Here is a 15,700-nt window from a genome sequence, read left to right on the forward strand (position 1 = left end):
TTAAGACGAAATCTTGGATCACTTCATGTATCCATTTGATTTCGAGGTCATCGTGCAGCTTTGTTTCATAAAGAACAATATTTTACATTTACTAGATAGTGAAACCTAGTTAAAATGTATTTGTCGTATAATTGTAAGCATAAAAAACATATTTTTGTACATAAGAGGTAAAACTGAATATATTCTTAATCACAAAAATTTAAAAGGGTATCATTTTATATAATACACAAAACTACAAATTTATATTCATTACTGTAAAAGTACAACACCAATGTTAATAAATTAAATCCGACGTGATTACTCCCATCACAATTAATACAAACGCTCGTTTTTACAATAAGCCAATAATCGTGTATGTAATAGTATTAATATAGCATGGCGGTTAAATCCCGAAATACTCGCCGATTTTTTATGTTTTCACGGGCAAGAGGACCCTTTTATATACGAGAGACCTTTCTATTACCGACTCAATATATAGAAACGCAATAAGATTTCTGTTTAGGGAACAAGAATGATGAGAATTTAATTAGATTGTTATTTATTTGAAAACGCATTTTAAGATACTCTCCGAAATTGAATTTAACAGATCGAAAGCCATTAGTTTCAATATCCCTGTAATTGTATGTATATGTTTCAGATACTCAATGAACTAGCTGATATCTCAAAAGAAAATTTATATTAAATAAATTGATTATTCAACCCTTAATGAAGTAGTTTATAAGTATTTTATGACCGATATTTAATTCTTTAGCGTCATGAAATATGTTGATATATTTAAGAATTTTCGGATCTTACCTCGAATCACGAATATACATATATAAATTTTGCAATGTAAGTTCACCACAAAAGACTTGGATTTTATCCAAGCAGATTTTTTCCAAAATGTAATTTTGAGCGTTCCATGATTAACGTTTGTATACGCCAGATAACTCAATAATACTATATTGAAAACTGTTGTTTTAGCTAAAGAAGTATTAAAACTATTGAGTTTACCTGTTAAGTTGTTTAACAATTGTTTACATTGATTCTTCGCATTGCTTCGATTAAAATACATGCAAATACATACAATTTTTTGCATGTTATTAGCGAATTGAGAATTCTCAGCACTAGCTATTGTTAAATTGAAAAAGTATATAGACTTATAAATGTAGATGACAAAGTGCATGTTGAGTGTTAAAGAGAGAAAACAATGTTGTAAAAAATATAATTTATTTTCTCTCTTCTTTGCGTAAATTAATACGCAAAGACGAGTTTATTTATTTAAGCGAATAATATAACAAGAATAAAGTACAGAAAGTATACAAAATGTTGTATACAAATATATATCGATACTTATGGAGAAGAGAGTTGTGAATTTGGTTTTATCAATTACATCCTACATTAGACATGTTTAGTACAATTTTAATTTCTAAATTAATTTATTACTACTATTCTGTTGTACTTGCATTAATAGGCAAGCAAAGCGACTACCCGAATTAAAATAAAACTAATATACTTAAGCTAAAGTTACGAACACTTATACACTAAACAAATTCGTGTGCTTTGGCTCGCGTCAATCTTATGATTTTCTGCTTGTTGTCCAGTGGCTGTATTGCTTCCACGTTTCTGGGAATTAGCAACTGTATCTCATATTTTAAGGCGAAATCTTGGATCACATCATGTTTCCATTTGATTTCGAGGTCATCGTGCAGCTTTGTTTCATAAAGAACAATATTAAAATACATTTACTAGATAGTGAAACCTAGTTAAAAGGTATTTGTCGTATATAAAAAACATATTTTTGTACATAAGAGTTAAAACTGAATATATTCTTAATCACAAACATTTAAAAGGGTATCATTTTATATAATACACAAAACTACAAATTTATATTCATTACTGTAAAAGCACAACACCAATGTTAATAAATTGAATCCGACGTGATTACTATCGTCACAATTAATACAAACACTCGTTTTTACAATAAGCCAGAGGGATTAAAACGTGTATGTAATAGTATTAATATAGCATGGCGGTTAAATCCCGAAATACTCGCCGATTTTTTATGTTTTCACGGGCAAAAGGACCCTTTTATATACGAGAGACCTTTCTATTACCGACTCAATATATAGAAACGCAATAAGATTTCTGTTTAGGGAACAAGGCTTGTAAGAATTTAATTAGATTGTTATTTATTCGAAAACGTATTTTAAGATACTCTCCGAAATTGAATTTAACAGATCGAAAACCATTAGTTCCAATATCCCTGCAATTGTATGTATGTGTTTCAGGTCCTCAATGAACTAGCAGATATCTCATGAGAAAATGTATATTAAATAAATTAATTATTGAACTCTTATTGAAATGGTTTAAAAGTATTTTATGGCCGATATTTAATTCTTTAGCGTCATGAAATATGTTGATATATTTTAGTATATTTAAGAATTTTAGGATTTTATATCGAATCACGAATATACATATATAAATTTTGCAATGAAAGTTCACCACAAAAGACTTGGACTTTATCCAAGCAGATTTCTTCCAAAATGTAATTTTGAGCGTTCCATGATTAGTGTTTTTATATGTTGAATAACTCAATAATACTACATAGATAATTGTTACTATAGGTAAGGAAGTGTCAAAACCATTAAGTTTTCATCTTAAGTTGTTTAGTAATTGTTTACATTGATTCTTCACATTACTTCGATTAAAATACATACCTGTCTCTAATATTATTACAATTTTTTGAATGTTATTTGCGAACTGAGAATACTCAGCATTAGCTACCATTAAAGTGCAAAGATATACGTGTGGTTTGGTTCGCTTCAATCTTCTGATTTCCTGCGTGTTGTCCAACAGCTCTATTGCTTCCGCGTTGCTGTAATTTAGCAACTTTATCTCATGTTTTAAGGCGAAATCATGAATCACTTCATGTATCCATTTGATTTCAAGGTTGCACGATTGCTCTTCGTTGCTTACGTAGCGATAAGCATTTGTAATTAATCGTAGAACATTGTTTTGTATACATTGGATTACTAATCGTTTTGATGTATTAGTAAAACCCCATATTTGCACCCCATAGATCCAAAGTGGCTTTATGATTGACTGATAAACCAATCTCTTTAATTTTAGGTCAAGTTGAGAGTATCTTGTGAATAAGCAATACAGTTTGAGTCTAATCTGTTCTGCTTTTTGTCCAGCATAATATTTCCAGTTTAACCTACCATCGAAATATATTTCGAGGTATTTGGCTGCAACGCAAAATTAATATGGACTGAATTGTAGATCGTGTTGACCGCTACTTGTACTTTTTCTACAGTCTTAGACAGAGTTATGAAATGAGTTGAAACCAACTTACTAAATTGTATGTCTAGTTTGGTTATTTGCAATTGCGTCTTCGGACCCAACTGCTAATTATACAAGGCGACTGATAAGAACTGCGATGTTTCTTGATGCTTGACTGTCACTTTCTGTTTCTAATCCTTGACACTGATTGTTGAGTTTCTCTTCTTAATTCATTCTTGTTCTGGCTGTTTCTTCCTGTTTTTAATTATTGACGCTCAATGTTTTGTTTCTGTTCTTGATTTTGATTCACACTTACTAACCATGTTTTATTGCTGAAGCTCCTTTCTCGGGTTATTGATGGTGACTGAGAAAGCTAGGTCAAGAGGTCAGCAAGGTCTTTTCTACATCCCGTTTCGTTCCGATTTTCGGTGAGGAAAAAGACAGATGAAACACGTGCTTTAATTCTTAAAAATGCTCGGATATTGAACGGTCTCATGCCTCTTTAAGCTTTATGATTATAGCCCCAATAATAGATGTTTTGTTGGTCTTCATCCAAGTCTAACTTCTTCGTTTACGAAGCTTTGACAACGAGCCAATGCAAATGATTTTTACTAACCATGTGTTTTCTATGTCTTTTATATGTCTTTCTATATCAAAAGACAAATAAAATTTACCAACTTGATTAATGCATTTAGCAGCATTTCTACTAAAACCTGTTCCAGATACTTGGAATATTATTATCATAATCTAAGGTAAAATATCTAAGGTATTTGTAAAGCACCTGTTGAAAATAATAAAACGGATAATAAAGGGAAAAACTAAAACCTACACACCAGATTGGGTTTGTTAACAAACATTTAACAAGTGACCAGTTGCATATAACATATGTAATTGAAAAAGCCTATGTTCAGCTATATTCTTAGATGTAGCACAATAAAATGTTACCTAATCAACACATAACGCAGAATATTTGGTCAAACAAGAGAAACCTACTCTACTAATAAAAGAAACTAAAGCAGGTTTACCACAAAGAAGTGCATTAGTGACAATATTTTACCCACTCATCACATGTGATATACCACAAATGGAGAACATCACGATGACTATATTTACTTATAATACTGCGATTCCTGCCGTTGAAGAGGAAAAGCAACAAAACCAAAATTACAACAGGCAAGTGGCAATATAAACATTTGCACTCAAACCTAGAAAATAAAGGTTAATGAAAGTAAATATGTGCATGCACAGTTCACGTATAATCAGACCACACAAACACCAATAACAATAAATAATATTATTATTCCATATAGCAAGAACGCGAAGTATCTATTATAGCAAAAACTTCACTTGAAGGATCATATAAAAAAGAAAATAAAAGAGGTGGATTTCAAATATAGGAAAATGTTTAGTTGGAGGAAATATTATCAGTATATAATGAATTACTATTATACAAGCCTGTATTGAAACCTATATAGACATACGGAATTCCATTGTGGGAATGTTCCGCGAAAAGTAACATAAATACAATAAAGTTTTCCAGAATAAAATCCTGAGAAGTATTGTACGTACACTCGCATACTACAGGACTGATTGCTTACATCGAGACCTTCAGATACCGAATGCCACTCAGGAAATCAAGAGAGTCGCACAGAGACATGAAGAGAAAAGAAACTGAATTTTCATGTGAATATTGAAATATTTCAATTCTTGGATAACACCAGAACAGAACACAGGCTCAAAATAATTAAACCATTTCACATAAACATTATGACACTAGAAACAAAGATAGGGCCGGTGGATCCTCTTAGATATCGTATTAAGTTATTGTAATGACAAATTATAGGTTAGTAGGCAACAACTAATAACAATGTAATAGATAAATTAAAAAATATTATTATTTATCGCTATTAATACAGCTACTGGATAACTTAAATAACATTAACTTAAATAACAGCGAACCAAACCACACTAACTAGTTATAAATTACAATAGTAAGAATAGTAATAAATTAATTTGTAAATTAAGATAGTACTAAGCGTATCTAGTGTAATTAATTTAAATAATCAGTTGAAACTAATATTTATTTATTTTAAATTGAAGAAGGATGAAGTCCAATCATATTTAAAACAACGACGATTTTTAAAATTATAGAAAATCCAAGAAATAAAATATTTACATTTTTATTTATAAATTGCATGTTTTCATATCCATATTAATACGAGAGTTTGACCCCGATTGTCCCTCCCCAAAGACTCAAAAGATAAACGCGAAAGACGCTAGAGCAAACAGTAGAGCACCCATGTCGACGTTGAAGATGATATTTACTGACCAATTAACATAAAGTTCCTAGTTTAGAGTCAATCTTCCGAACGCAGTACAAAGTTTCCGCAGTTCCTTTCACAAAGTATTAGTTTTAGAACCGTATCATCTAAACGCTAGAGAAAAAGGACTTCAAACAATATGTTGTTTAGAACTCGCGTATAGTTTCCGTGAAATTTGAGGACGTTAGCTATTATTTTCATATATTTCCGGTTTGGTTACGGTGATAGAATGGCGTAACTGGCTAGAACTTTTCCTGAGAATAAGCTATAAATGATGCACATTAGGTATATAACTTTCTAAAAGTATAGCAATATTTTCTCCCACTCGTCTTGCTTGTTAATTAATCCAAGTACATAGGAAAAGTAGTAATAAATTAATTGTAAATTAAGATTGTACTAAGCGTATCTAATAAAGATGTTATAAAAAAAAATATGTGTGTCAGGCTGGGGATATTTTAATTGACTTATAGTCTATACAGATGCTAATCATAAAATTATTAAATTGCATTTTTAACGTATTTTAATTTATTATTTGATTTGATGAAATCTGTTTCCTAAGTCCATAAAATACTTTTTGAAGTTTATGATGATGATGTTCTCTCATATTCCATATTGTAAATTTTGGCTTCAATGATTTAAAAGTGGTGGTTTTGATGTCAATAACGAGAAATAACCTGGGAGATCAAAACAATTCAGAGATAATGAATTGCAAGACTTATTGGACGAAAATCCAGCTCTAACTGCCAAATAACTTCCAGACAGTTTAGCAAGTGATTAATTATTGTTTTTTTAATTTAATTAGAATGGCCCAAACGATCCCCACATCGCAGTTCCATCATTTGGTAGGTCAAAATATAAACATTTTCTGTGAAGTAATGTGACTGGCGATTAAAAGTCTGCGACGACAATCCCAAGCTTCAAAAGCTGTGGGTTAGTCCAGGAAAACTAATGTTGATACTGAAATTGAACTAATATTGATACTAAAATATTACATTCATGGTCATAAAGTCTTGCTTTGTATATGGTGGGATCAACAAAGCGTAGTGTACTGACGCAACTAGTATAATAACTGACGCAAAGTGATTTTCTTACGTGACAACGTTCTACCACACGTCGTACTGTTGCAGCTCAAAAGTTCTGTCAGAGCCAGCGTACTCAGAGAGACAGATCTGTTAACACTGAATGAAACTATTACTGGAGATATTCACCTACCGACATCAACTGAACAAACTAAATGACGTATTGTTATAAAAAATACTAACAATAGCGATTAACAGACGTAACGCCGAGCGATGTCATCTGCCTACTCGTAAGATTTGTGAAGGATTCAGAATTGAAGTTCGAATGGGAAGTTCTGCTACAGCCAGTGCACCTTCTGATTATTACTTGTTCAGATCGATGTAGCATGTTCCAACTAACATTGCCTGGAACAGCATTGTTTAGTCGAAATGTCCAAGGAAGTGTGAAAGTAGATCGATGTCAAACCAATGCTGTTCTCTCGACACGGTATCGCCATTTTACCAGAAACATGGGAATATGCTCCATAAAATTGTTGGTTGCACTAACAACAAATGCGGCTAAAATAGGTGATTAGAAAAAATGACAAAATTAATTAGTAGTAAAGACGTCATAATAAGCTAACAGGAAGTCGTTCATTTTAGTTGCTTCATAAAATATATATATATTGATTTTGATATCTAGTTTACACGGCCGTAACAATGAGAAACGGGGTTTTTGTTCAAAATTGGCTTCATTCATCAACGTAATCTCCATTAAAAGCCATGCATCATTCCAGCGCCGCTCTAACATTTCAATACCACTTTTGTAGAACGATTTACCTTTTGCCTCAAAATAGGCCTGTTGGTTGAGTTTAAACATGGCCAATTACTACTCTGAATCATCAACACGTTTTTGTTTTTCGTCAACAGTAAACAAACGCGGCAGCCACTTGGAACAGAGCTTTCTCATGGTCAAATGCTCATGCAATATAAAACCAACATGATCTTTAGTGATTTGTACACGTAGATTTTGTCTCATTGGCTTTGATACGCTACGTTTTCAACCACAATTCGACTTTGTTAAGATGTTGAGAAGTTGGAGGTTCCTTGTGACTGATTTAGTAATGTTTCTTGAGGTCGGTAGGTCAGCCGTATACAATAGATATAACAATGGGCCGAGAACACTGTCCTGTGGAACATCCGAATATATTGGATGTCCAAAAAGTCATGAAGAGAAACTCCTCATATAAATGCCGAAATATTGCAACTCTTGGATAACAATCGAGCAGAACACAAACTCAAAAAAATCAAACGGTTTGATCTTGTATTACACATACAGTAACACTTTGAATTATACTCATGACAGATTCTTTGAACTTTGATTTGTTTTTGAACCGTTGAATGAACGTTATATTAGATTTGCTAGAAGTACCCTATGTCCCTGGGAACCTGTTCTGAGTACCATATTCGGACCACGTGATTCCAAGTAATTATTATATATACAGCTATACCTTGTTGTTTAAAGATAACTTTGTCCGATAATACATTTATTTAATTCAATTTTGTTTCATTTAACTAGTAAATACTTCGTTCAAATTGAACGTCGGTCTGGATGCGCCACCTGGGGAATTGACAATTACACGTATTAATATTCACTGTTGGTATTAATTACCACAGTAGTGATTTATGTGGCCGGTAAATCGCAGATATATGAGAACCTTTTTACTCTGCAGATTTGATAATATGCACCTTGACATATTTTTGACCTTAAAAGACATTTTAGTAGGAAAGACAAATCTCAATCAAATAAAGATTCCAATCAGAAAAAGATTATGATATGATTGCTATGTATGAAATCTTATATTGACATTAACTTTGTTCAATGCAGATTTCCGCGGTATGTGGTAATGTTTTTATTGGTTTGTGTGTTTAAGGACGTATCTGCAAAATCTCATTTGGCATCTTTAGGTGTCCTTAGATTTACTTCTCGTATACGACCAGACTATCGAGTATGACGAAAGAGTGTGAAAGAGTGTTGAAGTGAATATATAATATATAATGAACTAGCAAAACAGTATTTTCATCCTTTTGTGTTTTTCAAACGAATTTATTTATCAAACGATTTCACATGCCTCTTACACCATTAAGAGAATTTTTCATAAACTGAAACAGATAATCATCGTATGGAGCAAGATCCGGACTATATGGTGGATGAATCAAAACTTTCCAACCAATCTCTCCCAATTTTTATGAAGCAACTAAAAGGAACGATCTCCTGTTAGCTCATTATGACGTCTTTACTACTAATTAATTTTGTCATTTTTTCTAATCACCTATTTTAGCCGCATTTGTTGTTAGTGCAACCAACAATTTTCTACAGCATATTCCCATGACATCGATCTACTTTCACACTTCCTTGGACATTTCGACTAATCAATGCTGTTTCAGGCAATGTTAGTTGGAACATGCTGCATCGATCTGAACAAGCAGTAATCAGAGGGTGCACTGGCTGCAGCAGAACTTCTCATTCCAACTTCAATTCTGAATCCTTCATAAATCTTACAACGAGTAGGCAGATGACATCGCTCGGCGTTACGTCTGTTAATCGCTATTGTTAGTATTTTTTATAACAATACGTCATTTAGTTTGTTCAATTGATGTCGGTAGGTGAATATCTCCAGTAATAGTTTCATTCAGTGTTAACAGCTCTGTCTCTCTCAGTACGCTGGCCCTGACAGAACTTTTGAACTGGAACAGTACGACGTGTGGCAGAATGTTACCGCGTAAGAAAATCACTTTGCGTCAGTTATTATACTAGTTGCGTCAGTACACTACGCTTTGTTGATCCCACCATATACAAAGCAAGACTTTATGACCATGAATGTAATATTTCAGTATCAATATGGGTAGTTCTCCTGGACTAACCCACAGCTTTTGAAGCTTGGGATTGTCGTCGCAGACTTTTAATCGCCAGTCACATTACTTCACAGAAAATGTTTATATTTTGACCTACCAAATGATGAAACTGCGATGTGGGGATCGTTTGGGCCATTCTAATCAAATTAAAAAAACAATAATTAATCACCTGCTAAACTGTCTCGAAGTTATTTGGCAGTTAGAGCTGGATTTTCGTCCAATAAGTCCTGCAATTCATTATCTCTCAATTGTTTTGATCCCCCAGGTCTTTTCTCGTTATTGACATCAAAATCACCACTTTTAAATCATTGAAGCCAAAATCTACAATATGGAATATGAGAGAACATCATCATCATAAACTCCAAAAAGTATTTTATGGACTTAGGAAACAGATTTCATCAAATCAAATAATAAATTAAAATACGTTAAAAATGCAATTTAAATAATTTTATGATTAGCATCTGTATAGACTATAATAAGTCAATTAAAATATCCCCAGCCTGACACACATATTTTTTTTATAACATCTTTATTAGATACGCTTAGTACAATCTTAATTTACAATTAATTTGTTACTACTTTTCCTATGTACTTAGATTAATTAACAAGCAAGTCGAGTGGGAGAAAATACATCAGTATGTATTCGTCAATTATAAAATTATAATTATTTATTAATTATTAGCTTATAGCTATAGTTTACACTAAATGTATACACTTTATATAAGTTCGTATGGTTTTGTTCGCTTCAATCTCCTGACATACTGCGCGCTGTCCAGCAGTTGTATTGCTTCCGCGTTAGTATGATTTAGCAATCTTCTTTCGTGTTTCAAGGCGAAATCTTGGATAACTTCGCAAATCCATTTGATTTCCAAGTCATCGTGCAGTTCTTCATTGGTGCAGGCATTGGTAATAAATCGAAGAACCTTGTTTTGACAGCGTTGTATGACTAGTTGATTTGAATTTTTAGTGCAACCCCATATTTGCACCCCATAGGTACAAATTGGCTTTATAATTGTATTATAGACCAACCTCTTTGATTTTAGATCAAGTTTAGAGTATCTTCTGACTAACCAGTATGGTTGTTTTATTTTGGTTCTAATGTGTTTTTTTTCTAACGTGATGCTTCCAATTTAATCTACCGTCAAGATGGATTCCAAGGAATTTAGCTGATTCTGCTTGAGGAACCGAGCATCCATTGAGTGATATAATTAAGTTTTTATTATTGCGCCTCAATGCAAAATTAACGTGGACAGATTTGGAGCTATTGAGTTGAATTTTCCAATCTTTCGTCCATTTGTAGATTTTGTTGACTACCACTTGCACTTTTTCTATTGCCCTAGGCAGAGATATATCTTTTGCCATAACAATTGTGTCGTCTGCAAAGGTTCCAAGAAGTGTTTCTTTTGTTGTTGGAATGTCAGCAGTGTAGAGCAGATACAGGAGAGGTCCTAAGACGCTACCTTGTGGAACTCCAGCCCAGATATTTTAAATGTCGAGAAAGCCATTGGCTCGTTGGCCGCAGCTTCTGCGGTTTCGTATCTATTTGTTTATCATTTGATATTTTAGTGGCGTTTATATTTTTGACCGATGGTCTTGCGGTTTCTTGGGTTTTTTTATTTTCAACGGTAGATGTTGTTTCAGGGTTTTTGGCTTTGTCAATTTGTCTTAAGCGTTGTTCTGCTGTAATTTTCTTTGGCTGGAATTCTTTTTTTTTATATACTGCACATCCTTTATAATTGGCAGGGTGACCTTTTTCGTTGCACAACACGCATGTCGCTACACTATTGCGTTGTTTTCTGCACTGAGCTGTGTGATGTTTACCGACACATTTCACACATCTTGGTTCGCTACTGCAAAATATTTTGTGGTATAAATTAATTTTTCTCCGGAGGTTCCACTTTCTTCCTACAGTCTAGTAAATAATTTATGTCATATATATTTTTATTATTTTAGTCTTGTGTCATGTCTACGTGGAACAACGGAAAAGTTTTAATTTGTATTTCACCATTTACATTTGTTGTCTTTTTCGCTATAGGCGTGACGGTCACTACTTCGTGCCCGCAAGCCCGTCATTCAGACTTAATATCTTCCTGATTTGTTCTGGACGGTAATCCTCTAATTACTACTCTATACCACTTATCAGTTTTTAATTGATAAGTGTGGTATTCGAGTTTATTGAATAAATTGTTTTTCTTCATCTCAATGAGGTGCTTTTTTACATTCCTGTAGTCCGTTTCATTGCTAAGGGTTACGTTAATATCATCGTTAGACAAAGCTTTAAACTGCACTCGGTCAGAGGCTACTCCCTTTATTTGTGATCTAAATAAATTAAAATTGCCAACATTGCTTACCTTGATCGGAGGGGGCAGAGGAATTTTTTTTACTGCTTCTTTTTTTTAATATTTATAGCACTTTTTGCGATTGGCGAAGGCGTCATCCCTGACTTCTTCCTCTTTTTATCCTTCTTGTATGTTACTTCGGTCCAGTCAGACTGTTTCCCTACCTCTAATGCTAGTTCGTCGTCATCAGTGTGGTAGTCTTTTGCATAATTAGTATGCCTTTTTGGTGTATCTTGCGTGTAACCTTGCAGTTGCAAACGGATAGCAGCCATATCCTTAGATAATTGCAACAGTTGTTGGTTCAGACGCTCGTTATTCGTTCTTAATTCTTGGTTTTCTTTCAATAATATATTCAAATCCATGTTGTTGTCTATCATGTTGTATTGTTATAATTAAATGTTTTTTTCACTAACTTTCACTTTTTTCCCTTTTTGGAAAACGTGGAACGTCTTTTGTTTGAGAGCACGTATTTCCTTCACTTTGGGTTGGCCGTTTCACCGTATCCCGTACCTGGGAGTTCTTTGAAACCGTTAACCGAAGTTGACCGTAAAAAAAATATAGATTTTTTTTTATTTGATATGTACAGACACTCGTTTTCGGGAAGGAAAAAACACGTCTTGACTCTATGAAGGTCGGGACCAAACTTGACACACATATGGCGCTACTAGAATTAAATTCATATATTTTTTAGTTAACCCTAATTCTCAAAAGAAGTATGTATAAATTTGGCAGCCGTCGGATCAATAGTTGTTAGTTATTGTGAAAAAAATGGATAAAAAGGAATTTCGCGTGTTGATATAATATTGCTTTTGAAGGGAAAAAATACAGTTGAAGCAAAAATTTGGCTTAATGCCGAGTTTTCGAATACTGCTCCAGGAATATCGACCATCAAGGATTAATATGCTAAGTTAAGACGTGCTGAAATGAGCACCGAAGACGGTGAACACAGTGGACGCCCAAAAGAGGTTGTTACCGACGAAAACATTTAAAATATCCACAAAATGATTTTGAATCACCGTAAATTAAAATTGAATGAAATATCAGACACTCTAAAGACATCAACTGAACGTGTACATCATATCATTCACGAATATTTGGGTATGAGAAAGTTCTGTGCAAAGTGGGTGCCGCGTGAGCTCGCTTTTAACCAAAAACAACGACAAATTGATGATTCGGAGCAGTGTTTGAAGATGATCAAGCATAATAAACCTGATTTTTTGTGTGTATCACCCTTGAAGAGAGTTATAACTTCAACAAACAAATTATATTAAAAAATTATACCAAAAATATGTGTTATACTATGGTATGCCGGGGACTTTTCAATTAACCTGTTAGAGATGAAAAACTATTATTTAATCTATAAAAATGTTGATATATTGCATTTTACCAATTTCTGATTAGATTTCTGAATACATGCAATAATATATGTTATGAAAGTTACACTAACTAGTACCATATCGTCTTCAATGAACATTTCACTAACATCTTCCTTCTTTCAGGTAAATTCCGACAGGAATTCAAGTCCGCCTTCTTCAAATGCAGCCAAGTCAACCACTCCGAGCTGAACTTCACCAGAACCAGCACTTACATCTACCGGTACACGACTAACAATCATCGCCACAGCAACCGCTCCAAAACAGAAATGATACCCCTCAGCACCATCAAATAAATTACCCCCACGAATGTGTACAAATCCACCACAAGACTTGCATAATCTTCCTCTTTTGTACATACTTAATTTTAAGGCTAAGTAAAATGTAAACGTCTGGATATTAAACAATATTTAAAAGGTTATCTGTATCTGTATAAATAACGTCATCATTCAAAAACCTATTAAACTAAATTTAAAAGGATTAAAAGCTTTCTAATATACAAAATAAAACTTGCAATAATAAAAGTACCTATATATAACAGTTACTTATTTTATTGAAGGAAATACCGGATATTTCGTTGATGTCTCATTGCATAAAAATATAAAATACCATGTAATTTGCATATATACTTTCACTTTTCTAAAAACTTTCGCAAGTTTTTAAATTTTAATGTCCGTTAAGTTTTGGTCCTCTTTAGACCTTTGACTTTTAATATGATTTTAACACAGTCAGACACAGAATTAACACTTCAGACTTGTTCCTCGTATGTATTGTTATACACACATATATATACACACCAAAAAATTATTATAATTTTTATTATACAGCCACAAAAGAAGAATGTTAAAGTTATAAAACATGTATTCGCATTTATAAAAAAACGAGAGATTTTTAAATAGCATATTTGATGTGAAAAGATGTAAATATCTCATAGCAATTCCACTTTTCTACCTCAACTTTTGGTTTTCAATATTTAATTAATTAATCACTCAATATCTTTAATTAATTTGAATTCAGAGAATGATCTCTCAGCTGTAACTACAGAAATTGATATTGAAATAGTATACGCAATGTAATGGTATTGTTTAGAAATCAATAGGTTAAAAAAATTATCATAATATAACTGGGTGTTTCTACTATAGACGAGGTCACATTTTATCGAAATTCATGTAAAAGTTCGCCCCCGTTTATATACTTTTTTTCATTTTGACGTTTTTCTGTTAAAGCTATATCAAGCTCTCTGCAAAAACTAAATTGGTTTTGGTCAGAATACCAAATAATTTTAGATAATAGCTCAAATATTTAATTTAACCGATAAAAGAGTAATGTCTATCACTGTAAAGAAACAATTCGCTTTATTATGTTATTAAACCCTTCATCTGAATGATATTCCTTTGAAAAGGGTACATTATAAGGTGATTCAAACTTTTGAAAACTCCATCATATTTGCAAGCCAAAGCATATGAACTTTACTAAATATTCTGTAGCACAAGGCTGACATACGCACAAATTCTTAATTGTTAATTTTTTTAACCAGAACAATAATCAAATGTTTTGTACTGCTATCGAAATTTATTCTGGACAAAATTTCGTAAACAGCATAGCAAATTTCATCCAACTAGAATCTTAGATGGTCTAGCTTAATTGATGAAATAAATCAATTAAGCTAGACCATCTGGTAACCGACAAAGGTTTTAACGTTAAGTTTGAAATGTTACATTTCAGGACCAGCGATTGGTTATGGCAGAAAAGAAATTATATAAATCTTGAATAAGAAAAAATATAGTTATGAGAGAAGGAGTTTTTTTTATTATATAATTATTATATTGTTACTAGTCGCTTCCGACTAACCTACAATTTGTCTTTATGATAACTTAAAACTAGGTATATAACTAGGAGGACCCATCGGCCCTATCTCAGTCTCTGGTGAAATATTGTTTATACATGTCACTGCTGTATATTTTATTATCTGCACCTTACTACACAACACTACACAAGATCAGATGGTTTGATTCTTTTGGGTCTGTGTCCTGTTCTGGTGGTATCCAAAAGCTGCAATACTTTAATATTCTCATGAGAATGGAGTCTTTCCTTATGCCCCCTCGCAATTCTTTTGATTTCTTGACTGATTGTGAGTATCTGATGGTCTCGATCTAGGTAATCAGTCCTATAGTATTTGGGCGCCCCAATACCTCTCAGGACTTTGTTCTGAAAAATTTGTATTTTGTTTATGTTACTCTTTGCAGAACATCCCCATAATTGAAGGCCGTATGTACATATAAATTTCAGTATTTGCTTACATAATAGCAATTTATTATGTACTGATAATTGTGATTTTCTTACAATTAGCCAGTACATTTTCCTATATTTCAATTCCAATTCTTTTCTTTACTTCTTTATATGTTCCTTCCAGGGAAGTTTTGCATCAAAATTAATTCCGAGATATTTAGCATTGTTGTTATATAGAATGATAGTACTATTTAATGTTA

General features: G+C 32.8%; 1 protein-coding gene across 1 annotated transcript in view; it reads left to right on the top strand.

Annotated features, from left to right (window-relative positions):
• Nucleotides 1–13,619, top strand: part of LOC143200605 (orexin/Hypocretin receptor type 1) — a 1,081,956-nt gene extending 1,068,337 nt beyond the window's left edge. Inside the window, exon 8 of the mRNA XM_076411106.1 lies at nucleotides 13,338–13,619. Coding sequence (XP_076267221.1) covers nucleotides 13,338–13,507 — 170 coding nt within the window. The 3' untranslated portion in view covers nucleotides 13,508–13,619. The remainder of the gene's footprint in view (nucleotides 1–13,337) is intronic.
• The last annotated feature ends 2,081 nt before the right edge of the window (nucleotides 13,620–15,700 follow it).

Source organism: Rhynchophorus ferrugineus, unplaced genomic scaffold (assembly GCF_030347505.1).
Source record: "Rhynchophorus ferrugineus isolate W39M unplaced genomic scaffold, kcgeb_rfMv2 rfM8, whole genome shotgun sequence".
NCBI lineage: Eukaryota > Metazoa > Arthropoda > Insecta > Coleoptera > Curculionidae > Rhynchophorus > Rhynchophorus ferrugineus.